General features: G+C 41.5%; 1 protein-coding gene across 1 annotated transcript in view; it reads right to left on the reverse strand.

Moving 5' to 3' along the window:
- Nucleotides 1–11,792: 11,792 nt before the first annotated feature.
- Nucleotides 11,793–25,630, reverse strand: part of ADGRE2 (adhesion G protein-coupled receptor E2) — a 38,471-nt gene continuing 24,633 nt past the window's right edge. The window contains exons 15-19 of the mRNA XM_025457823.3: nt 25,167–25,233; nt 24,823–24,914; nt 23,540–23,708; nt 23,344–23,454; nt 11,793–11,946 (exon numbers count right to left, since the gene is read on the reverse strand). Coding sequence (XP_025313608.3) covers nt 11,938–11,946; nt 23,344–23,454; nt 23,540–23,708; nt 24,823–24,914; nt 25,167–25,233 — 448 coding nt within the window. The 3' untranslated portion in view covers nt 11,793–11,937. The remainder of the gene's footprint in view (nt 11,947–23,343; nt 23,455–23,539; nt 23,709–24,822; nt 24,915–25,166; nt 25,234–25,630) is intronic.

Genomic DNA, 25,630 nt, shown 5'->3' on the forward strand with positions numbered 1-25,630 from the left:
CCTGTCAACACAAACCTCCTTCTCATGTGACCCCAAGATCCCTAAGCCCTGTCTGGTCTAGAAACAAGATGTTTTTGCTCTTCAGCAAAACTCAACACAGACTGAGATTCGTATTTTTTTTTGTATATTTTTTATTGGAGTTCGATTTACCAACATATAGAATAACACCCAGTGCTCATCCTGTCAAGTGACCCCCTCAGTTCCCAACACCCAGTCACCTCATCCCCCTGCCCACCTCCCCTCCCACTGCCCCCTGTTCATTTCCCAGAGTTAGGAGTCTCTCATGTTCTCTCACCCTCACTGATATTTCCCACTCATTTTCTCTCCTTTACCCTTTATTCCCTTTCACTAATTTTTATATTCCCCAAAAGAATGAGACCATATAATGTTTGTCCTTCTCTGATTGACTTACATCACTCAGCATAATACCCTCAAGTTGTATTCACGTTGAAGCAAATGGTGGGTTTGTCGTTTCTAATGGCTGAGTAATATTCCATTGTATACATAAACCACATCTTCTTTATCCATTCATCTTTCAATGGACACTGAGGCTCCTTCCACAGTTTGGCTATTGTGGACATTGATGCTATAAACATTGGGGTGAAGGTGTCCTACCGTTTCACTGTATACGTATCTGTACAGCATACAGTAGTGAAATTGCTGGGTCATAGGGTAGTTCTATTTTTAACTCTTTGAGGAACCTCCAAACAGTTTTCCAGAGTGGCTGCACCAGTTGACATTCCCACCAGGAGTGCAAGAGGGTTGCCCTTTCTCCACATGCTCCTCAACATTTGTGGCCACCTGTCTTGTTCATTTTCACCATTCTCATTGGTGTGAGGAGGTATCTCAAGGTGGTTTTTCTTAATATAAATTTATTTTTTATTGGTGTTCAATTTGCCAACATATAGAATAACATCCACTACTCATCCCGTCAAGTGCCCCCCTCAGTGCTCACCACCCAGTACCCCACGCCACCCCCGCCCACCTCCCCTTCCACCACCCCTAGTTCGGTTCCCAGAGTTAGGAGTCTCTCGTGTTCTGTCTCCCTTTCTGATATTTCCTACCCATTTCTTCTCCCTTCCCATATATTCCCTTTCACTATTATTTATATTCCCCAAATGAATGAGAACATATAATGTTTGTCCTTATCCAATTGACTCATTTCACTCAGCATAATACCCTCCAGTTCCATCCACGATGAAGCAAAGGTGGGTATTGGTCCTTCCTAATGGCTGAGTAATATTCCTTTAATACATAGACCACATCTTCTTTATCCTTTTATTATTTTTATTTTTTTATAATAAATTTATTTTTTATTGGTGTTCAATATGCCAACATACAGAATAACACCAGTGCTCATCCCATCAAGAGACCCCCTCAGTGCCCGTCACCCATTCACCCCAACCCCCCGCCCTCCGCCCCTTCCACCAGCCCTAGTTCATTTCCCAGAGTTAGGAGTCTTTATGTTCTGTCTCCCTTTCTGATATTTCCCACACACTTCTTCTCCCTTCCCTTATATTCCCTTTCGCTGTTATTTATATTCCCCAAATGAATGAGAACATATAATGTTTGTCCTTCTCCGATTGACTCATTTCACTCAGCATAATACCCTCCAGTTCCATCCACGTTGAAGCAAATGATGGGTATTTGTCATTTCTAATGGCTGAGTAATATTCCATTGTATACATAGACCACATCTTCTTTATCCATTCATCTTTCGATGGACACCGAGGCTCCTTCCACAGCTTGGCTATTGTGACGTTGCTGCCATAAACATCGGGTGCAGGTGACCCGGCACCTCATTGCATCTGTATCTTTGGGGTAAATCCCCAGCAGTGCAATTGCTGGGTCATAGGGCAGATCTATTTTTAACTCTTTGATGAACCTCCACACAGATTTCCAGAGTGGCTGCACCAGTTCACATTCCCACCAACAGTGCAGCAGGGTTCCCCTTTCTCCACATCCTCTCCAACATTTGAGGTTTCCTGCCTTGTTAATTTTCCCCATTCTCACTGGTGTGAGGTGGTATCTCATTGTGGTTTTGATTTGTATTTCCCTGATGGCAAGTGATGTGGAGCATTTTCTCATGTGCTTGTTGGCCATGTCTATGTCTTCCTCTGTGAGATTTCTCTTCATGTCTTTTGCCCATTTCATGACTGGATTGTTTGTTTCTTTCCTGTTGAGTTTAATAAGTTCTTTATAGATCTTGGAAACTAGCCCTTTATCTGATATGTCATTTGCAAATATCTTCTCCCATTCTGTAGGCTGTCTTTTGGTTTGTTGACTGTGTCTTTGGCTATACAAAGCTTCTTATCTTGATGAAGTCCCCATAGTTCATTTTTGCTTTTGTTTCTTTTGCCTTCGTGGATGTATCTTGCAAGAAGTTACTGTGGTCGAGTTCAAAAAGGGCGTTGCCTGTGTTCTCCTCTAGGATTTTGATGGAATCTTGTCTCACATTTAGATCTTTCATCCATTTTGAGTTTATCTTTGTGTATGGTGCAAGAGAGTGGTCTAGTTTCATTCTTCTGCATGTGGATGTCCAATTTTCCCAGCACCATTTATTGAAGAGACTGTCTTTCTTCCAGTGGATAGTGTTTTCTCCTTTGTCGAATATTAGTTGGCCATAAAGTTCAGGGTCCACTTCTGGGTTCTCTATTCTGTTCTATTGATCAATGTGTCTGTTTTTGTGCCAGTAGCACCTGTCTTGATGACCACAACTTTGTAGTACAACCTGAAATATGGCATTGTGATGCCCCCAGATATGGTTTTCTTTTTTAAAATTCCCCTGACTATTCGGGGTCTTTTCTGATTCCACACAAATCTTAGGATGATTTGTTCCAACTCTCTGAAGAAAGTCCATGGTATTTTGATAGGGATTGGATTAAACGTGTCAATTGCCCTGGGTAGCATTGACATTTTCAAAATATTAATTCTTCTAATCCATGAGTATAGAATATTTTTCCATCTTTTTGTGTCTTCCTCAATTTCTTTCAGAAGTGCTCTGTAGTTTTTAGGGTATAGATCCTTTACCTCTTTGGCTAGGTTTATTCCTAGGTATCTTATGCTTTTGGGTACAATTGTAAATGGGATTGACTCCTTAATTTCTCTTTCTTCAGTCTCATTGTTAGTGTATAGAAATGCCATTGACATCTGGGCATTGATTTTGTATCCTGCCATGCTGCCAAATTGCTGTATGAGTTCTAGCAATCTTGGGGTGGAGTCTTTTGGGTTTTCAATGTAGAGTATCATGTCATGGGCAAAGAGGGAGAGTTTGACTTCTTCTTTGCCAATTTGAATGCCTTTAATGTCTTTTTGTTGCCTGATTGCTGAGGCTAGGACTTCCAGTGTTATGTTGAATAGCAGTGGTGAGAGTGGACATCCCTGTCTTGTTCCTGATCTTAGGGGAAAGGCTCCCAGTGCTTCCCCACTGAGAATTATATTTGCTGTGGGCTTTTCATAGATGGCCTTTAAGATGCTGAGGAATGTTCCCTCTATCCCTACACTCTGAAGAGTTTTGATCAGAAATGGATGCTGTACTTTGTCAAATGCTTTCTCTGCATCCAATGAGAGGATCATATGGTTCTTGTTTTTTCCTCTTGCTGATATGATGAATCACATTGTTTTACGAGTGTTGAACCAGCTTTGCATCCCAGGGTTGAATCCTACTTGGTCCTGGTGAATAATCTTCTTAATGTATTGTTGTATCCTATTGGCTAATATCTTGTTGAGAATTTTTGCATCCATGTTCATCAGGGATATTGGTCTATAATTCTCCTTTTTGGTGGGGTCTTTGTCTGGTTTTGGAATTAAGGTCTTCTGGCCTCATAGAATGATTTTGGAAGTTATCCATCTCTATCTTTTGGAACAGCTTTAGCAGAATATGTATTATTTCTTCTTTAAACGTTTGATAGAATTCTCCTGGAAGGCCATCTGGCCCTGGACTTTTGTGTCTTCGGAGGTTTCTGATGACTGCTTCAATTTCCTCCCCAGTTATTGGCCTGTTCAGGTTTTCTATTTCTCCTGTTCCAGTTTTGGTATTTTGTTGTTTTCCAGAAATGCGTCCATTTCTTCTAGATTGGCTAATTTATTGGTGTATAGCTGCTCATAATATGTTTTAAAAATCGTTCGTAATTTCTTGGTGTTGGTGGTGATCTTTCCTTTCTCATTCATGATTTTATTAATCTGAGTGTTTTCTCTCTTCTTTTTAATAAGGCTGGCTAATGGTTTATCTATCTTATTAATTCTTTCAAAGAACCAACTCCTGGTTTTGTTGATCTGTTCCACAGTTCTTCTGGTCTCGATTTCGTTGAGTTCTGCTCGAATCTTTATTAACTCTCTTCTTCTCCTGGGTGTAGGATCTATATGCTCTTTTTTCTCCAGCTCCTTTAGGTACAAGGTTAGCTTTTGTATTTGAGTTCTTTCCAGTTTTTTTTTTGTCCTTTAAAGGTTTTCTTTATTTATTTGAGAGACAGGGAAAGCACGCATGCACTGGCCAGGAGGGGCAGAGGGAGAAGGAGAGAATCTCAAGCAGACTCCACATTGAGCACAGAGCCCCAGTGCGGGGCTTGATCTCATGACCCTGAGATCATGACCTGAGCCCAAATCAAGAGTCTGATGCTTAACCCACTGAGCTACCCAGATGCCCTTGACATCATTCTTGAAATGAGATGCAGTGGGTGCTGTCCTCCTCCCTTGGTGGGCAAGCTTCCTTGTCTTTAAAACACATTTCCAGAGCAGAAGGAAGCCCAAGCACCACATTTCTTTCTTTTTTAATTTATTTTTTATTGGTGTTCAATTTACTAACATACAGAATAACCCCCAGTGCCCATCACCCATTCACTCCCACCCCCCGCCCTTCTCCCCTTCCACCACCCCTAGTTCGTTTCCCAGAGTTAGCAGTCTTTACGTTCTGTCTCCCTTTCTGATATTTCCCACACATTTCTTCTCCCTTCCCTTATATTCCCTTTCACTATTATTTATATTCCCCAAATGAATGAGAACATGTAATGTTTGTCCTTCTCCGACTGACTTACTTCACTCAGCATAATACCCTCCAGTTCCATCCACGTTGAAGCAAATGGTGGGTATTTGTCATTTCTAATAGCTGAGTAATATTCCATTGTATACATAAACCACATCTTCTTTATCCATTCATCTTTCGTTGGACACCGAAGCTCCTTCCACAGTTTGGCTATCGTGGCCATTGCTGCTATAAACATCGGGGTGCAGGTGTCCCAGCGTTTCATTGCATCTGTATCTTTGGGGTAAATCCCCAGCAGTGCAACTGCTGGGTCATAGGGCAGGTATATTTTTAACTGTTTGAGGAACCTCCACACAGTTTTCCAGAGTGGCTGCACCAGTTCACATTCCCACCAACAGTGTAAGAGGGTTCCCTTTTCTCCGCATCCTCTCCAACATTTGTTGTGTCCAGCCTTGTTAATTTTCCCCATTCTCACTGGTGTGAGGTGGTATCTCATTGTGGTTTTGATTTGTATTTCCCTGATGGCAAGTGATGCAGAGCATTTTCTCATATGCATGTTGGCCATGTCTATGTCTTCCTCTGTGAGATTTCTGTTCATGTCTTTTGCCCATTTCATGATTGGATTGTTTGTTTCTTTGGTGTTGAGTTTAAGAAGTTCTTTATAGATCTTGGAAACTAGCCCTTTATCTGATATGTCATTTGCAAATATCTTCTCCCATTCTGTAGGTTGTCTTTGAGTTTTGTTGACTGTATCCTTTGCTGTGCAAAAGCTTCTTATCTTGATGAAGTCCCAATAGTTCATTTTTGCTTTTGTTTCTTTTGCCTTCGTGGATGTATCTTGCAAGAAGTTACTATGGCCGAGTTCAAAAAGGGTGTTGCCTGTGTTCTTCTCTAGGATTTTGATGGAATCTTGTCTCACATTTAGATCTTTCATCCATTTTGAGTTTATCTTTGTGTATGGTGCAAGAGAGTGGTCTAGTTTCATTCTTCTGCATGTGGATGTCCAATTTTCCCAATACCATTTATTGAAGAGACTGTCTTTCTTCCAATGGATAGTCTTTCCTCCTTTATCGAATATTAGTTGACCATAAAGTTCAGGGTCCACTTCTGCATTCTCTATTCTGTTCCACTGATCTATGCGTCTGTTTTTGTGCCAGTAGCACACTGTCTTGATGACCACAGCTTTGTAATGCCAGATTTCAGGTTGTACTACAAAGCTGTGGTCATCTTTCCAGTTTTTGGATGGATGCTTGTATTGTGATGTATTTCCCCCTCAGGACTGCTTTTGCTGTATGCCAAAGATTTGAACAGTTATATCTTCATTCTCATTAGTCCATGAATATTTTTAATTCTTACCTAATCTCCTGGTTGACCCTTTCATCTTTTAGCAGGATGGTCCTTAACCTCCACGTGTTTGAAATCCTTCCAAATTTCCTCTTGTGATTTAGCTCTAATTTCAAAGCATTATGGTCTAAAAATATGCAGGGGCTGATCCCAATCTTTTGGTATCAGTTAAGACCTGATTTGTGACACAGTATGTGGTCTACTCTGGAGAAAGTTCCATGTGTACTTGAGAAGAATGTGTATTCAGTTGTGTTTGGCTGTAAAGTTCTGTAAATATCTGTGAAATACATCTGGTCCAGTGTATCATTTAAGCTCTTGTTACAACAATCCAATCATGAAATGGGCAAAAGACATGAACAGAAATCTCACAGAGAAAGACATAGACATGGCCAACACACACATGAGAAAATGCTCTGCATCATTTGCCATCAGGGAAATACAAATCAAAATCACAATGAGATATCACCTCACACCAGTGAGAATGGGGAAAATTAACAAGGCAGGAAACCACAAATGTTGGAGAGGATGCGGAGAAAAGGGAACACTCTTACACTGTTGGTGGGAATGTGAATTAGTGCAGCCACTCTGGAAAACTGTGTGGAGGTTGCTCAAGGAGTTAAAAGTGGACCTGCCCTACGACCCAGCAATTGTACTGTTGGGGATTTACCCCAAAGATACAGATGCAATGAAACGCCGGGACACCTGCACCCCGATGTTTATAGCAGCAATGGCCACAATAGCCAAGCTGTGGAAGGAGCCTCAGTGTTCATCGAAAGATGAATGGATAAAGAAGATGTGGTCATGTATACAATGGAATATTACTCAGCCATTAGAAATGACAAATACCCACCATTTGCTTCAACGTGGATGGAACTGGAGGGTATTATGCTGAGTGAAATGAGTCAATCGGAGAAGGACAAACATTATATGTTCTCATTCATTTGGGGAATATAAATAATATTGAAAAGGAATAGAAGGGAAGGGAGAAGAAATGGGTAGGAAATATCAGAAAGGGAGACAGAACATAAAGACTCCTAACTCTGGGAAACGAACTAGGGTGGTGGAAGGGGAGGAGGGCAGGGGGTGGGGGTGAATGGGTGTCGGGCGCTGAAGGGGGCACTTGACGGGATGAGCACTGGGTGTTATTCTGTATGTTGGCAAATTGAACACCAATAAAAAATAAATTTGATAAAAATAAATAAATAAATAAATAAATAAATAAATAAATAAATAAATTTGTTATTTAAAAAATAAGTAAATAAAGCTCTTCTTTCTTTGGAGATGTTGTGCTTAGAAGACCTGTTGATGGTCAAAGGGCTACATTCAAGTCACCGAGTATAAGTGTATTATTATCTAAGTATGTCTTAACTTTTTATTAATTGATTGATATACTTGGCAGCTCCCACATTTGGGGCATAAATATTCATGATTGTTAGGTCCTCTTGTTGGATAGATCCTTTAAGTATGATATAGTGTCCCTCTTCATCTCTTACTACAGTCTTCGGAATAAACTTTAGTTTATCTAATATAAAGATGGCTACCCCTGCTTTCTTTTGAGAACCATATGAATGGTAAATGGTTCTCCAAGCTTTTATTTTCAGGCTGTAGGTGTCCTTAGATCTCAAATGAGTCTCTTGTAGACAGCAAATATATGGGTCTTGTTTCTTTATCCAGTCTGAAACCCTACGCCTTTTGATGGCGTCATTAAGCCCAATCATGTTCAGAGTTACTATTGAAAGATATTAATTTAGTGTCATCATGATACCTATTCAGTCCCTGTTTTTGTGGATTGTTCCCTTGGACTTCCTCTTTCTTTTACAGAGTCCCCCTTAATATTTCATGCAGAGCTGGTTTGGTGGTTACATATTCTCTCAGTTTCTGCCTATCTTGGAAGCTCTTTATCTCTACTTCTATTGTGAATAAGAGCCTTGCTGAGTACAGTATTCTTGGCTGCATGTTCTTCTCATTTGGGACCCTGAATATATCCTGCCAGCCTTTTTGGCCTGCCAGGTCTCTGTGGAGAGGTCTGCTGTTAGTCTAATATTTCTCCCCATAAAAGTTAGAGATTTCTTGTCTCTTGCTGCTTTAAGGATCTTCTCTTTATATTCGGAATTTGCAAGTTTTACTATTAAATGTCAAGGTGTTGAGCGGTTTTTATTGATTTCAGGGGGGGATCTCTCCATCTCCTGGATCTGAATGTCTGTTTGTCTTCTCACGTTAGGAAAGTTCTCAGCTATGACTTGTTCAAATACATATTCTGGACCTCTGTTCCTTTCAGCATCCTCAGAACCCCAATTAAACGTAGATTTTTCCTTCTGAGGGTGTCATTTATTTCCCTTAACCTATCCTCATGATCTTTTCATTGTTTTTCTTTTTTCCTCAGTTTCCTTCCTTGCCATCAACTTGTCTACTATGTCACTCGTTCTTCCATCTCATTAACCCTCGTCATTAGGACCTCTAGACTGGATTGCATCTCATTTAATTCATTTTTAATTTCTGCCTGATTAGATCTAAATTCTGCAGTCATGAAGTCTCTTGAATCCTTTATGCTTTTTTCTAGAGCCACCAGTAACTTTATAATTGTGCTTCTGAATTGGCTTTCTGACATTGAATTGTAATCCAAATTTTGTAACTCTGTGGGAGAGAGGACTGTTTCTGATTCTTCCTTTGAGGTGAATTTTTCCTTCTAGTCAGTTTGTTCAGTGCAGAGTGGCCAAAAACAAGTTGTATTGGGAAAAGGAGGAAAAGAGAGAAAATAAAAAAGAAAAGAGAAGAGAAGAAGAGGAAAGAAGAAGAGAAGAAAGAAGAAGAAGAAGAAGAGAAGAAGAAGAAGAAGACAGGAGAGGAGGAGGATTAGAGAGAGGAGGAGGCGGGCCTCCGCCCCTCCCACCGAAACCCAGCCCCGACCGCCTCATCGCACGCCCCGCGCAGAAAGGGGTAAGCAAACAGAAAATAAAAAACAAGGGGGAGTATCCTCTGATTCTATATACTGTAAATCCCTCGACTTCCCATGGAACTTTCCAGTGCTGCTTGGTCAACAACTTGCTTTTCCCGTCTGTCTAGCTGGTCTTCTGGGGGAGGGGCCTGCTGTGCTGATTCTCAGGTGTGAGCACCTGGGGCTTCCTCCCCCCTGCCTGGTGCACAGCTCAGTGGGAGTTGTTTATCCTGTTTATCCTATGAGGCTGCTGTGAGGCCCAATGGGGGGTTGTTTTTCCTGTGAGGCCCTGGGAGGAACCACAATAGCGGCGGCGGCCAGCTCTCGAGCCCTGGAGTTAGCTCTAGCAGTAACTACCGCAGCTCTCAATCTGCAGGGGCCTGGATGCTCCGGGGGCGGAGGCTGCTGATCTGCACAGCTCGGCAGCCAGGGCAGGAGCGTCCTTGCTCTCCTGTGTCCTCCCAGCCTCTGCCTGTCCCAGAGGGAGCACCGGATCCTGCGCTGTGTCCCCCAGCATCCTGGGCTCCAGGGCTTGCACCACTGGAATCGGGCTCCCGGGTCGCACAGCCCGCTCTGTGGAGCCACCGCCGGAGCTGCCTCTGAGCTGCTCCTGGGTCCAGCCATGCGCTAGCTGCAGCCCTTTAGGGATCTCGGCTGCGGGGTGTGGCATGCTCTCCCCTGGGGTGCAGGTGCTCTGTAAGTGCCCCTGGGAGTCTGAGGGCATCCCCGCCCCTCCTGGGTCCTGCCCGAGCTCCCTGCAAGTGGGCCTTTCCTTCTAGGATGATTGGTGAAGCTCCTGCTTCTCCCGGCCTGGGCTTTCCTGTCCTGGGGGCACTCGCTGGGCCGCCTTAGCCAGGCTCCTGGTGGGGCCCCTCCCCCTCGGATGCTTTTTATTTCTTTATTTTTTTTCCTACCTTGATACAAGCGCGAACTCTTCTCACTCTAGCATTCCAGCTGTTCTCTCTTTAAATCTCAGGCTGAATTCATAGGTTTTCAGGATGATTTGAAAGTTATCTAGGTAATTTGGTGGGGACAGGTGACTTGGGGACCCTATTCTTCTCCATCTTGCCCCCTCCTCCTTTTAAACAGGCAAAAAAAATCAAAAGAAGAATGATATTTTGTGTTATATGAACATTCCATGAAATTTAAATTCAGTGTCTAAAAATAAAGTTTTATTAAAACACAGTCATGATCGTCATTTCTGAGTGTCTATGGCACTTTTCATGCTACAACAGCAGTTAAATTGTTGCTACAGATCGCAGCAGAGATGGTTAATTTTATATGTCAACCCAACTAGGCAAAAAGTTGCCAGATAGCTGGTTAACATGAATTTTGGGTGCATCTGTACAGGTTTTCAAGAAAGGATTACCATTTCGGTGGACTATATAAAACAGAAGCCCCTCTCCAATATGGATGGCCATCATCCAATCCCTTGAGGGCCTGAATAAATTTTTTATTTTTATTTTTTAAGATTTTATTTATTTACTCATGAGAGAGAGAGAGAGAGAGAGAGAGAGAGGCAGAGATACAGGCAGAAGGAGAAGCAAGCTCCATGACGGGAGCCCAACGTGGGACTTGATCCTGGGACTACAGGATCACGCCCTGGGCCAAAGGCAGGCGCTGAACCCCTGAGCCACCCAGGGATCCCCTAAATCTTTTTTAAAATGTGGAGGAAGTTTGAGTTAATTCAATCTGGTAAATTGACTGGGACATACATCTTCTACAATCAACAGACTCAAATCTCAGGACTTCAGACACAGTGTGGAATCTACACCATCAGCTCTCAGGCTCTCAGGCCTTTAAACTAAACCACTAACTTTCCTGGGTCTCCAGCTTGCAGACAACAGACTATGGGACTTAAATCCATAATCATGTGAGCCAATACCTCATTATAAATCCCTTCATAAAAACATGTGTGTCCTGTTGGTTCTATTTCTCTGGATAACCTTGACTAATGTCTAATGTGACTAATGTAGTAACTAATACACTAGCCCCCAAAGCCCAAAATATACATATCATGATCAGAGTTTTCCACTTATATCATCTATGAGGATAAAACAAGATGGTTACTGAAATGGTCTATGCTTCAGTTATCTAGGTTTAGAGACAAGATTTATAGGAATCTTTCAGTCTCTGAGTCCACTATAGCTGCAAAAATCATTTATTTTCTCCTGAAATCTCAATGAAGGTTATACCTATGTCTCTCATGATCACTCCCTTGGACCTAGTTAGAAATCAATATCTTTGAAAGCATGAATAATTAAGCCCACAGAATACAGAACAAAGAAATTTCAAAATCCAGACTCTGGGGTGAACATGTCCATTCTCATGGTTGCTGTGGGTAGGAAAATCCATTGAGGCAGGTTTTCCTGCTCATAGACGTTCAGCATCTAGAAGCATCTTTGTAGGAAGAAGAGACTTCAGAAAAGGTTGTAAACAAAGTGATCAAGAAATTGGTCCACAGATGGCTCTTTATATGTTGAGAGTTTTCTAAGCACACAAATTCCAGATTTTGCAGGCATTGTGTATCAAGCAAGATTGACTTCTTTCACACTGTTGACATGGTGAATTTCTTGAAATACACACACAATGAAGTCTTGTTTATCCTCTCTCAAGGGCTCAGAGATTAACAGTTCCAATTTTCCATGGGATAGGAGGATATAATTTAACAGATATTTTAATTAACCTAGAAAAAATAATATTTTAGAAATGAAATACAAGACTACAGAAAGAGAATGTTACATTTTCCTTTGGTGGACCTGGGTGGCTCAGTCAGTTGAGCACCTGACTCTTGGCTTTGGCTAGGGTCTTAATCTCAGAGTCATGTGATCAAATCACATTTAAGAAGATCTCAATCACAATGTTTCCTTGCCAGATGGATATTTCAGATTAAAACAAAAAGCCACATCAGATTACATTTTGCAACACCCTGGTCTTCTTTTACTCTATACTTCCTAATCCCCAAAATACAGAAGGTAAGAGCAATGGAATGTGTGACAGAAAAAAATGATCTGTTTCAAGGTATGGAGATTTTATATATATATATACATATATATACCCACCCTAATTCCTCTGCTTCTGGATTTGTGAAATATTGCTTTACACATAGAGAAATAAAGGAGGTCGGTGGTAAGTTAACACAAGGTGGGACATATCACCTGTTTTCAATCACCAATGATGTAAAGGAGAAAAACACAAAATTCTCCTCGTTATGCCTTATCCTTTCCATTTGCAATATGAGGTAGTTGTTTCCGGGTCCATAATGCGTAGTGTGATTTCTGATGTTTGAGTTAGGCAGCTTCACATGCTTATCTTTACATAATAAGCTTACAAAACTTGTGCCTCGTGGAAATATTCAGAACTAAACACAAGAGCAAATATTGTGCTTTTCTTGAACAAGGCTTCAGGAAGCCACAGAGGACATGACAGGATCGGGGCGGGGGTGGGGGGGAGACACTAATATCTTTAAACACCAGACACACATATTTGAGGAGACAGGAGAGGACACAACCACATTAAGGAATGGATTTCTTTTCCTTGGCCTTTTGTGCACAGAATGTATATGAAAGAGTTGATCAGATGATTCACACTTTAGATACCTTCCTTGGCTATGTGTGTGTATTTTTCTCACAGAGAGTATATTCCTATAATGTGTATATCATCTCAGGAGGAGGGAGTGATACTTACTCAAATACGATCTATCATGAGACAGATTTTGGTGGTTCTACAATAAGCAAACCAAACCTATGCACAGTAGTTATGGTAGACAGAATAATGATTACCCCAAAGATGCCTACGTTCTAATCTCTGGATCCTGTGAATATGTAACATTACATGGAAAAAATGGACTTTGTAAAAAAAATTAAGTCTCTTAGATGGGGTCTGAGAATGTAAAGACTACAGTCTTCATAAGAGAAAGAGGGAGGCAGGAGAGGAGGAAATACAGGAAAGAAGATACAATGACAGAAATAGGAGAATGATGCCGGGTGCTATGGTTGAATGTTTGTCTTTGCCTCAGGTCATGATCCTGGGGTTCTGGGATCAAGTCCAGCATCAGGCTCCCTGCAGAGAGCCTGCTTCTCCCTCTATGTATATCCTTTCAGGTCTGGTCCGGTCTTTCAGTTCAGACCTGTTTCAGTCAGTATATCTACACAATGCTCTTGGATCATAAAGAAATACTTGGGTTTTAATAAGTAGATGTGAAGGTCATTAATAAAACCACAAGGCTGATGGGAAGCCTGGGTGGCTCAGCAGTTTAGCGCCTGCCTTTAGCCCAGGGCGGGATCCTGGAGGCACTGGATTGAGTCCCACATTGGGCTCCCTGCATGGAGTCTGCTTCTCCCTCTGCCTGTGTCTCTGCCTCTCTCTCTCTCTCTCTCTCTGTCTCTCATGAATAAATAAATAAAATCTTTAAAAAAAAAAACCACGAGGCTGAGAAGTAACTTGAAATTTGCAAGAAAAGGGGGCATCATTACCGAATCAGTAGTTTATTCTCCTGTCTTATTACCCTCCTGGTCAGGCAATTCATTCCATTATTTATTCCTTCACTTGTTGGCTCTCTAGACCATTAATGAGCACTGGGAAAATTAGAAAGAGATTGATGAGCAAGACAGTTCCTGCCCCTTTTGCAGCTGCACTTTGTTGATTTAATTTAAACAATCATGCAGCAGTTATGTATCGAGCATTTCTATGTGCCTGGCACCATGTGAAATGCTGGGGATACATTAGAGGGAAAAACCAACATGGCACCTGTTGGGCCTGAAATCTACAGGGAAGACAGACACAAATCAAATAGTAAAAACCAATACTAAAATGACTCTGACAAATGCTCTGCAGGAAAGGCACAGGGGCCATCAGAATGAAAAATAAGAGAACCTGACTTAACCTAAGCAGGAAGAGAAGGCTTCTTGGAGGAATGGACACTTGAACTGAGATGTGAAGGCTGACATACTTTTGAATCAAGGAAAACAAGAGTGTTTCAAGGACAAGGAATATGTGCAAACCCGTTGTACCAAAGAGGGATAGTGAATTTAAAAAACTGAAAGAGGGAAAATTGCTTAGCAGGGAAATCGAGCAGAATCGCAGGAGGGGCAGTGGAGCCTCCATTCTCCCAGAGTCACTAATAGAGGAAGTGCGCCAGGGGGAGAGCGCACCGCACACCGCGGGCCAATCTCGGTAAAAGGCTGGAGCCCGCACCCAGCGGGGCCTCGGGTAGAAGCCAGTCGGTCAGGCGGGAGCTCCAGACGGGGGGGTCTGTACCCTGCTGCCATCGGGAGCCACGGCCCAGGAGTGCAATTCCAGCAACACAGGTCCCGGATCCCAGGTGCCCAGTGGACAAAGCGACTATCCTGCGCTCCCCGGCACAGGTGGAGGCGGGGAGGGCACAGGACAGCAAGGACCCTCTGCCGCCAGGCGCCCCCAAACTGTGCAGATCAGCACCCCCGCCCCGGGAGCATCTAGGCCAGTGCGGACTGGGAGACTGCAGTAGTTACTGGGGGGGGAGCTGACCCCGCCAGAGCTGGAGACCTGGCTGCCACCAGTGTTGTTATTCCTCCTTGTGTCACCTGTGCCTGAGAGGGGCGGGCCTCCAAGGAACAGAGGCCTCACAGGGTAAACAGCTCCCACTGAGCCCGGCACCCGGTGCGGGCGGAGCAGCTCCCCCAGGTGCACACACCTGAGAATCAGCACAGCAGGCCCCTCCCCCAGAAGACCCGCTAGAAGGACAGGGGAAGAGCAAATTCTTGACCAAGCAGCCCTGGAAAGCTTCCGGGGAAGTCGAGGGATTTACAGTACAAAGAACTAGAGGGTACTCCTATTTTTTTTTTTCATTTTTCCAGTACAACTCATTTTTATATCAGACTATAAATTTCCAATATTTTTTTCTTTTCCCACCTTAACTACAATATTTTACCACCTTTTCATTTTTAAGTTTCTTCCTTTTTTGACTTTCATACTTCTACAATTACAGGCTTTAGATATATTTTCACTTCTAGATTCCCTTCAACATATTCAACTTATTTTTGGGAGATATTTGTTGTTGTTGTTGTTGTTGTTGTTGTTGTTATTTTGTGTTTTTGGTTTTCTCTGCCTCATTTTGTTCTACAATGGCAGAAGTTAATACCTTCTAAAACATGACCAGGATGCACCCAGAATCAAATGGTATACCATACTGGTTCATTCTGTGAGATTCCTCATTCCCATTCTGCCCCCCCTTTTATCTTATTTATGTTTTGGTGGTCAATGTTGGGGCTTTCTACAAGTGTTTCTGGTTTATATAAATTTGGGACTGGGCATCTTCTAACATACAGAACTTAATATACTCAGAACCAAGAGGATCACCCTCTAGGACCCCTCAGGGAGACTACATTCTCCCTCCACTACAACTTTGTCACTACCACCATCTCCCAGTCCCCCCTTTTTTCCCTCTCATTATTTTTTTCTTATTTTTTCTCTTTATATTTGTTTTTTTCTCTTCTTTTTTCTCTTTTCTTTTTTTTTCTTCTTCTTTGGGATTCTTGGCCTTTTTTTTACTACTTTGTTTTATTTTTTAGGTGTATTAATTGGCAACTTTAATATTAATGAAGTATTTAAGATATTTTATATGACATTTATTAAATATTTAGCAATTTTTAGTTCTGTAGCATTTAAGATCTATTACTACAAAAATATAATTACATATAACAAATGAAGAAGGATTTTTATAAAAACTAACTTCATAATTCGCTTTAAGAATTTGTGGAATTCTACATATTGTTTACCTCATCTATGCATATAACTTTTCCTTATTTCTGGGAAATCATTTCTTTTTTTTCAGTTCCACAAGCAGCTTTATTTATATATATATATATAAATTTATTTTTATTAGTGTTCAATTTGCCAGCTTATAGAATAACACCCAGTGCTCATCCTGTCAAGTGCCCACCTCGGTGCCCATCACCCAGTCACCCCCAACTCCCGCCCACCTCCCCTTCCACCACCCCTTGTTCATTTCCCAGAGTTAAGAGTCTTTCATGTTCTGTCTGGGAAATCATTTCTCATAACATGGATCACTTCTCATAACAAATGCTTTATTTACTTACTTTTTGATTTAAAAATATTTCATTACTAAAAAATGTTAGCCATGATCTGAGATTTCAGTGAATTGTAATCACTGGTCACAGATCACTGTAACAAATAAAATAATAATTGAAAAATTAAAATATTGTAAGAATTACAAAAATGTGGCACAGAGACATGAAGTGAGTAAATGCTATTAGAAAAATGGCAGCAATGGATTTTTTTGACATAGGGTTGCCACAAACCTTCAGTCTGAAAAAAACACAGTATCTGAGAAATGCAATAATGTGGCATGAAATAAAACAAGGTATGGTTGTACCTAAGAATAGAATTACTGGGTCATGTAGCTCTTTGCTTAACATTTTGAAGAACTACCAAACTGTTTTCAAAAGATACTGTACCATTTTATGCTCCAATCAACAAGGTATGAGAATTTTCATTTCTCCATATTCTCACTACTGCTATGTTTATTTTTAATCAGTAACATTAGAGACATATCTTTACTGTCTATCTAAAGGTATTCTTGGCATTGTCATTGTATGAGTTAATAAAATAAATCTCTGGTTTTGTACCAGGAGATGAATATCTTTGGTGAGGTTATCAACCCTTGCTCTACCTTTTCCATGTGCTATGATCAAAACAAGATGGCTCACTTCAAAATAATGCTTTATAAACTAAATGATGAACTTTTGTGTATGAAGTGAAAGGGAAAGAAAACAGAGTGGATTGTAAAAGTTGATCTGCACAATAAATTTTTTAGCACCAAATGCTTAAAAAACAGTAAAAAAGAATTTGTGGAATTCTGATGATTAATTTTTTATTGGAGTTCAATTTGCCAACATATAGCATATCACCCAGTGCTCATCCTGTCAAGTGCCCCCCTCATTGCCCATCACCCAGTCACCCCAACCGCCCACCCACCTCCCTTTCCACCACCCCTCTTGTTTCAGATCGTATAAATCTTTCACCTTTTACTACTTTGTTTTAAAATTTGTTTTTCTTTAGTGGTCCTTTTGTTTTATTTCAGTCTGATATTTGTTTTCAATTTCTGGTCTCTGACCTTGTCAGAATCATCTGGGGTGAAATTTATTAGATTGTGTTTGATATTCTGGACTCATCCCGCTCATACAAGCACTCTGTACTGAGCAAAATGACTAGAAGGAAGAACTCACCACAAAAGAAAGAATCAGAAACAGTCCTCTCTGCCACAGAGATACAGAATTTGGATTACAATTCCATGTCAGAAAGCCAATTCAGAAGTACAATTATCAAGCTACTGGTGGCTCTGGAAAAAAGCATAAAGGATTCAAGAGACTTCATGACTGCAGAATTTAGATCTAATCAGGCTGAAATTAAAAATCCATTAAATGAGATGCAATCCAAACTGGAGGTCCTAACGATGAGGGTTAATGAGATGGAAGAAAGAGTGAGTGACATAGAAGGCAAGTTGATGGCAAGGAAGGAAGCTGAGGGAAAAAAAAGAAAAACAATTAAAAGACCATGAGGAAAGGTTAAGGGAAATAAATGATAGTCTCAGAAGGAAAAATCTACATTTAATTGGGGTTCCCGAGGGCGCTGAGAGGTACAGAGGGCCAGAAAGCATATTTGAACAAATCATAGACGAGAACCTCCCTAAATTGAGGAAGATAACAGGCATTCAGACCCAGGAGATAAAGAGGTTTCCCCAAAAAAATCAGTAGAAACCATTCAGCACCTCAACATTTAATAGTGAAACTTGCAAATTCCAAAGAGAAAGAGAAAATCCTTAAAGCAGCAAGAGACAATAAATCCCTAATTTAAATGGGGAGAAATATTAGATTAACAGCAGACCTCTCCTCAGAGACCTGGCAGGCCAGAAAGGGCTGGCAGGTTATATTCAGGGTCCCAAATGAGAAGAACATGCAGCCAAGAATACTGTACTCAGCAAGGCTCTCATTCACAATGGGAGAGATAAAGAGCTTCCAAGAGGCAGAAGCTGAAAGAATATGTGACCACCAAACCAGCTCTGCATGAAATATTAAGGAGGACCTTGTAAAGAAAGAGGAAGCCCAAAGAAATAATCCACAAAAACAGGGACTGAATAGGTATTACGATGACACTAAATTCATCTTTCAATAGTAACTCTGAACATGAATAGGCTTAATGATCTCATCAAAAGGTGCAGGGTTTCGAACTGAATAAAAAAGCAAGACCCATCTATTTGCTGTCTGCAAGAGACTCATTTGAGACCTAAGGACAACTACAGCCGGAAAATGAAAGGTTATAGAACCATTTATCATTCAAATGGTCCTCAAAAGAAAGCTGGGGTAGCAGTCCTCATATCAGATAAATTAAAGTTTGTCCAAAGACTGTAGTAAGAGATGAAGAGGGACTATATCATACTCAAAGGGTCTATCCAACAAGAATACCTAATAATCATGAATATTTATGCCCCTAATGTGGGAGCTGCCAAGTATATCAATCAATTAATAACCAAAGTTAAGACATACTCAGGGATCCCTGGGTGGCGCAGCGGTTTGGCGCTTGCCTTTGGCCCGGGGCACGATCCTGGAGACCCAGGATCGAATCCCACGTCGGGCTCCCGGTGCATGGAGCCTGCTTCTCCCTCTGCCTGTGTCTCTGCCTCTCTCTCTCTCTCTGATGACTATCATAAATAAATAAATATTAAAAAAAAAGACATACTTAGATAATAACACACTAATAGTAGGAGACTTCAACACGGCCCTTTCTGCAAATGACAGATATTCTAAGCACAACATCAGCAAAGAAACAAGAGCTTTGTTTTTTTTAAGATTTTATTTATTTATTAATGAGACACACACACACATACAGAGAGAGAGAGAGAGAGAGGCAGAGACACAGGCAGAGGGAGAAGCAGGCCCCACACAGGCAGCCCGACATGGGACTCAATCCAGGGTCTCCAGGATCACACCCTGAGCTGAAGGTTGTGCTAAACTGCTGAGCCACCCAGACTGCCCAAAACAAGAGCTTTAAATGATACACTGGACCAGATGAATTTCACAGATATTTACAGAACTTTGCATCCAAACGCAACTGAATACACATTCTTCTCAAGCACACATGGAACTTTCTCCAGAATAGACCACATAATGGGTCACAAATCAGGTCTCAACTGATACCAAAAGCTTGGGATTGTCGGGATACCTGGGTGGCGCAGCGGTTTGGCGCCTGCCTTTGGCCCAGGGCGCGATCCTGGAGACCCAGGATCGAATCCCACGTCGGGCTCCAGGTGCATGGAGCCTGCTTCTCCCTCTGCCTGTGTCTCTGCCTCTCTCTCTGTGTGTGTGACTATCATAAATAAATTTTAAAAATTAAAAAAAAAAGATTGGGATTGTCCCCTGCATATTTTTAGAACATAATGCTTTGAAACTAGAACTCAATCACAGAAAGAAATTTGGAAAAAACTCAAACACGTGGAGGTTAAAGAGCATCCTGCTTTGGTGAATGGGTAATTAAAAGGAAATAAGAGAAGAATTGAAAAGATTCATGGAAACTATAAAGGGCTAGTTTCCAAATCTATAAAGAACTTATTAAACTCAACAGCAAAGAAACAAACAATCCAGTAATGAAATGGGCAAAAGACATGAACAGAAATCTCAGAGGAAGACATAAACATGGCCAACATGCACATGAGAAAATGCTCTGCATCACTTGCCATCAGGGAAATACAAATCAAAACCACAATGAGATACCACCTCACACCAGTGGGAATGGGGAAAATTAACAAGGCAGGAAACAACAAATGTTGGAGAGGATGTGGAGAAAAGGAAACCCTCTTACACTGTTGGTGGGAATGTGTACTGGTGCAGCCACTCTGGAAAACTGTGTGGAGGTTCCTCAAAGAGTTAAAAATAGACCTGCCCTACAACCCAGCAATTGCACTGTTGGGGATTTACTCCAAAGATACAGATACAATGAAACGCCGGGACACCTGCACCCCGATGTTTCTAGCAGCAATGTCCACAATAGCCAAACTGTGGAAGGAGCCTCGGTGTCCATCAAAAGATGAATGGAAAAAAAAAGAAAGATGAATGGATAAAGAAGATGTGGTTTACGTATACAATGGAATATTACTCAGCCATTAGAAACGACAGATACCCACCATTTGCTTCGACGTGGATGGAACTGGAGGGTATTATGCTGAGTGAAATAAGTCAATCGGAGAAGGACAAACATTATATGGTCTCATTCATTTGGGGAATATAAAAAATAGTGAAAGGGAATAAAGGGGAAAGGAGAAAAATAAATGGAAAATATCAGAAAGGGGGACAGAACATGAAAGACTCCTAACTCTGGGAAATGAACTAGGGGTGGTGGAAGGGGAGGTGGGCGGGGGGTGGGGGTGACTGGGTGGCGGGCACTGAGGTGGGCACTTGATGGTATGAGCACTGGGTGTTATTCTGTATGTTGACAAATTGAACACCAATAAAAATAAATTTATTTTTTAAAAAAAGATTCATGGAAACTAATGAAAATGCAACCACTCAAAATCTTTGGGATACAGCAAAAGGAGTCCTAAGAGGGAAATACCTCGCAATACAAGCATCCCTCACAAGACTGGAAAAAACTCAAATACACAAGCTAACCTCACACCTAAAGGAACTGAAAGAAAGAACAGCAAATAGAACTTACACCAAACAGAAGAAGAGTTAATAAAACTGAGTTAAAGGTGTCTTCAAGATATAGGAAATAAGAAGCTATAAATACTCATCTAGATCTCAGAGATCAAATGGAGAAATATATATTGCTGCCATTTGTATCTAGGTGGTAACTGAACCTAAAAAATAGATGCTATTGTCTAGGTGGAAATAACCTAGTGAGAACTGAAGTCATTCTGGAACTGATCCATTGGATGGAGCCATAAACGGAACAAAGAGGTAAAAGGTAGGGAGAATGGAAGAAAGACATAGAAATAAATGTATGTGAGTAGAATCTAGAGGAGATAATGATGGAGTGTTTCATCAGAAAAGATGAGGGCAGGGGATCCCTGGGTGGCTCAGCGGTTTAGCGCCTGCCTTTGGCCCAGGGCGCGATCCTGGAGTCCTGGGATGGAGTCCCGCATCGGGCTCCCTGGGTGGAGCCTGCTTCTCCCTCTGCCTGTGTCTCTGGCTCTCTCTCTCTCTCTCTCCCTCTCTCTCTCTCTCTGTGTGTGTGTGATGGATAAATAAATAAAATATTTTTTAAAAAAAGAAAAGATGAATATTGTCCCAAGTTTCTGAGAAAACTTTTTAGGAACATGGAGATCATTGTAGATCTAAGAGATATTTGTTTGGGTGGCATGATAGAGTAAAGAAACCATATTTGCAAGAGGTGCAGGAGGAAGTGAGTATAAGGCAAGGAAATGGAGACAGAGAAAGAAGTCAACTCTTGGCTGATAGCTAAAAAGGGAACAGGTAGTACATGATTTTAAGATGGGACAGAACCAAATATGTTTGCAGAACTGTGAAAGAATACTTTAAGGCTGTGACATAAGGAGAGCAAGAGAGAGGGAGAATGTGTGAACAATAACTTAAAGATAATTACCTTTAAGCCATGAAGAATGGAATTAGAGAGTAGGTGGAAGCACTCGACGTAGAGGTGGAGAGAAATTGCACCAATGATAAGGGACTGTGGACAGGATGCATGCTGATGTTTGGTTGGTATGGCCAACGACATAGACTTCACCGGGTGTCATCAGATGACTCTGAATTCTCTATGAAATAGGTGGTAAGACATTTACTGAGGAAGGGGGAGGAGACAGAAGATTCAGCGGCAGAACCAGTGCCAGTGGAGGCTGGGAGAACAAGGTAATGAGAGAAATACAGGAAGACTTCCTGGCAGGAGAGTAGGTTCCTTTAGATGGGAAGGGAGACTCATGGGAGTCTTTTACAGACAATAGAAGAGTTTAGAAACAATAGGTAAATACTCAGTTAAATCTAAACTAGTAAGTGTTGGTTCCTAATATCCATAGCCATGAATTATCCTATGGTATTATTGTTTATCTTCCTGCCTTCCTGGTGGCTACAGGGTACTGAAAATATCAAGCTCTCTGACAAGATTCCAAAATGCCAGTTAACACTTATTTCTGTTTAATTTATAAATATGTACATCAACTTCCCCCATGCTTGCATTTATGTGACTTGCTGCTCAGTGAGATATAGGTGGAGGTAGAGAAAAAGGATAGGGTAACATGGCTTTAAGTAGAATGTGCGTCACTGCTTCAGATCACTGAGTCTTGTTTACCGAGTGGGCATGTCTGGCATACAGCAGGTGCTTCATTAGAGTGTTGATGTGTAAGTGTTAACATGAACATAGCTCCCTAAGAACAAAATATATTCTAAAACAACTCTTTATTTTTTAATTTTAATCTTTTTAAATTTATTAAGACTAGCTTGTGGTCCAACATATAATCAATCCTTTTTTATCTTTTTTTAATTTTTTATTGGAGTTCAATTTGCTAACATATAGCATAACACCCAGGGCTCATCCCGCCAAGTGCCTCCCTCAGTGCCCATCACCCAGGCACCCCAACCCCCTGCCCACTTCCCCTTCCACTACCTCTTGTTCATTTCCCAGAGTTAGGTGTCTCTCATGTTTTGTCACCCTCACTGATATTTTCACTCATTTTCTCTCCTTTCCCTTTATTCCCCTTCATTAATTTTTATATTCCCCAAATGAATGACACCATATAATGTTTGTCCTTCTCCGATTGACTTATTTCACTCAGCATGATACCCTCCAGTTCCATCCATGTCGAAGCAAATAGTGGGTATTTGTCTAAAATAACCCTTTAAAAATATGTCATTGTTAACAGTTTATGAGTGACTATATGTTGGCTAATTGAATTCAAATTAAAAAGCAATAAATAAAAATGTTTAAAAATAGTTAATGAGTCAAAAACAAAGTAAGTGAGAGCACTCTAAGGCATATTTTGCTGCACACTAACATTGCTAAATGGAGTGAGCATATGGTACTCAAGCAGATCACTTAATGAAGTGTTCTGGGAGCAATGCCTGATCTTACTTACCATCATGGGTTTGTTGACATCAGACATGGCCCTGCTGGAAAGTGTGTATTTCTCTGACTCAGCTCTTGTTTTCCTGATTCCTTTGAACCATTTTCCATATTCCTCCCGCACCTGCAGAGGCAAAGTATGCTCTGGATCAGTTCACTGAGATGAGTGAGGATAGGAAGCATCCCAGGTGGGAGCTGGGCAGTAGTACCTGCTGGCTGAGGAGGCAGTACACCAGGAAGATGAAGACACCCTGCAGGCTGTTGATGATGGTGAACAGGTAAGCCATGACGTGGGCAGCTGGACCCACTTGCAGGATGCCCAGGCACCACGTGCAGCCCAGTATGAAGAGCTGAGCTATGGCTTTAAATGTCAGCATCCTGGGTAGGAAGAGAAAGAAGGCTCACGATTCACCCAGGGCAACACAATGAAAGCCATTTCTCACCTCTTTAGTCCATCAATGCTTCGTCTTCCCCTGCTGGTGATGAGTTCTCAGACTGACTGGTGATCAGCTTGAAATTTATTATCAATGATTTCCTATAAAACATGCCACTTTGACAAGGATGGCATTTTGATTTGGATTGGGAGGATAGGGACACTTCCTAAAGTAATTTTCAAAAGTTTTATCATGCTATATAGAGATCCTGAATTTCATCCAACACTATGGAGAAGGCATCATGCATCAGGTTCTGTGCTGGGACCTGGGCATTAAAAATAACAAAGGCAATATTTCTATTTTCATTTGGAAAGGATAATGATAGGAAAACGAAAGAACAACATTAAATTTGCACAAACGTTGCTGGAGCAAAGGACTGCCCAAGCCTCCCAGAAGATTTGACATGGAATAGGATTTTCTCCAGAGAGAGGAATGGAAGAGGGGTCAGTAGGAGCCTGAATCGAGGGTGGGGTGTGGAAGTGTAAGCTAGGATGTGGGATTAGTCACAGGCTTTTCTAAGTGCTTCATAGAAAAATAAATGGTCTCTGCACATTAGTCATAGGACTGATGGCAAAAGTCCAAAGAATGTTTATTAACAAATGCCAATTCTCCCTGTTTCTGAGGGAGTCACAAACTGGGGTTAGAAATAGAACAGAGGCAACTTGGTGGCTCAGTCAGTTACATGTCTGACTCTTGATTTCAGCTAGATCATGATCTCAGGGTCTTGGGATGGATCCCCAAGTCAGGCTTCCCACTGAATGTGGAGCCTGCAAAAGATTCTCCCCCTCCCTTTCCCTCTTCTATCCCCTCCACCACTCTCTCTCTCTCTCCCTCTCTCTCTCTCTCTCTGAAGAATAGAAAAAGCATAGCACATTTGCCCAGGTTGTCAGCATCACACCAGTGAATCTGAGCTATCTTCCATAGAAGAATAGCTTCATCTCTCTACTCAGGTCCCCTCAGAAGACCCCGAGAAGAAGCATCAGGGACTGCTGAGGTACACAGCTTTGCCCTTAGGATCGCACGTGTCTGTTGGGTTGTCACTCTTTTCTTCATCTTACCTTGTGTTCTGGAGGGTGGATACATCACTGTTGAGGGAAGACAGTTTGCTTTTCAAAATCCAGAGGGTCATCAGAAAGAAACCTAAATTGACCTTCAGAAAACCACAGAAGGTTTACTGAATAAAATTTCGATCTGTTCTCTGCATCCTAGCCTGTCCAACATCAGTTCCATATTCAAGTCATTTTCATATTAACTATCAATGGTAGAGTTTGTAGTTTTAAGAATAGTCTTAGAAAACTAAACAAATCCAGTGACATGCCTGCTTCTGTCACCCTCCCTTAAAATTCTGCTCCTCTAATGACCCCCAGCTGAGCATTAAGGATGCTCTGATGTCATCACTCACAGAGAAGATGGTGCAGACTGGCCCAAGGAAGCTCCATATAAATCTCTCTTCTGGGTTGAGCCAGCAGCTGAGCAAGAGAGCACAAAAATGCATTGGTCCTTAGGAATGTAGAACTATCATGTAAATTCACTCACCAACATTCATTCATTCATCAACAAATACTGAGTGACTCTTTTGTGACAGGCTCTGTGGTTAGCTCTGAAGATACATGATAAAGAAAGTAAATACGGTCTTAAAACCCACAAATCTCAAATGTAGCAGAGACACACAATTTGACATACTGCAACAATAAAACAAAAATGTGAGGCTGTAATGTCCACAATAGCCAAACTGTGGAAGGAGCCTCCGTGTCCATCGAAAGATGAATGGATAAAGAAGATGTGGTTTATGTATACAATGGAATATTACTCAGCTATTAGAAATGACAAATACCCACCATTTGCTTCAACGTGGATGGAACTGGA

Source organism: Canis lupus, chromosome 20 (genome assembly GCF_003254725.2).
Source record: "Canis lupus dingo isolate Sandy chromosome 20, ASM325472v2, whole genome shotgun sequence".
Lineage (NCBI taxonomy): Eukaryota > Metazoa > Chordata > Mammalia > Carnivora > Canidae > Canis > Canis lupus.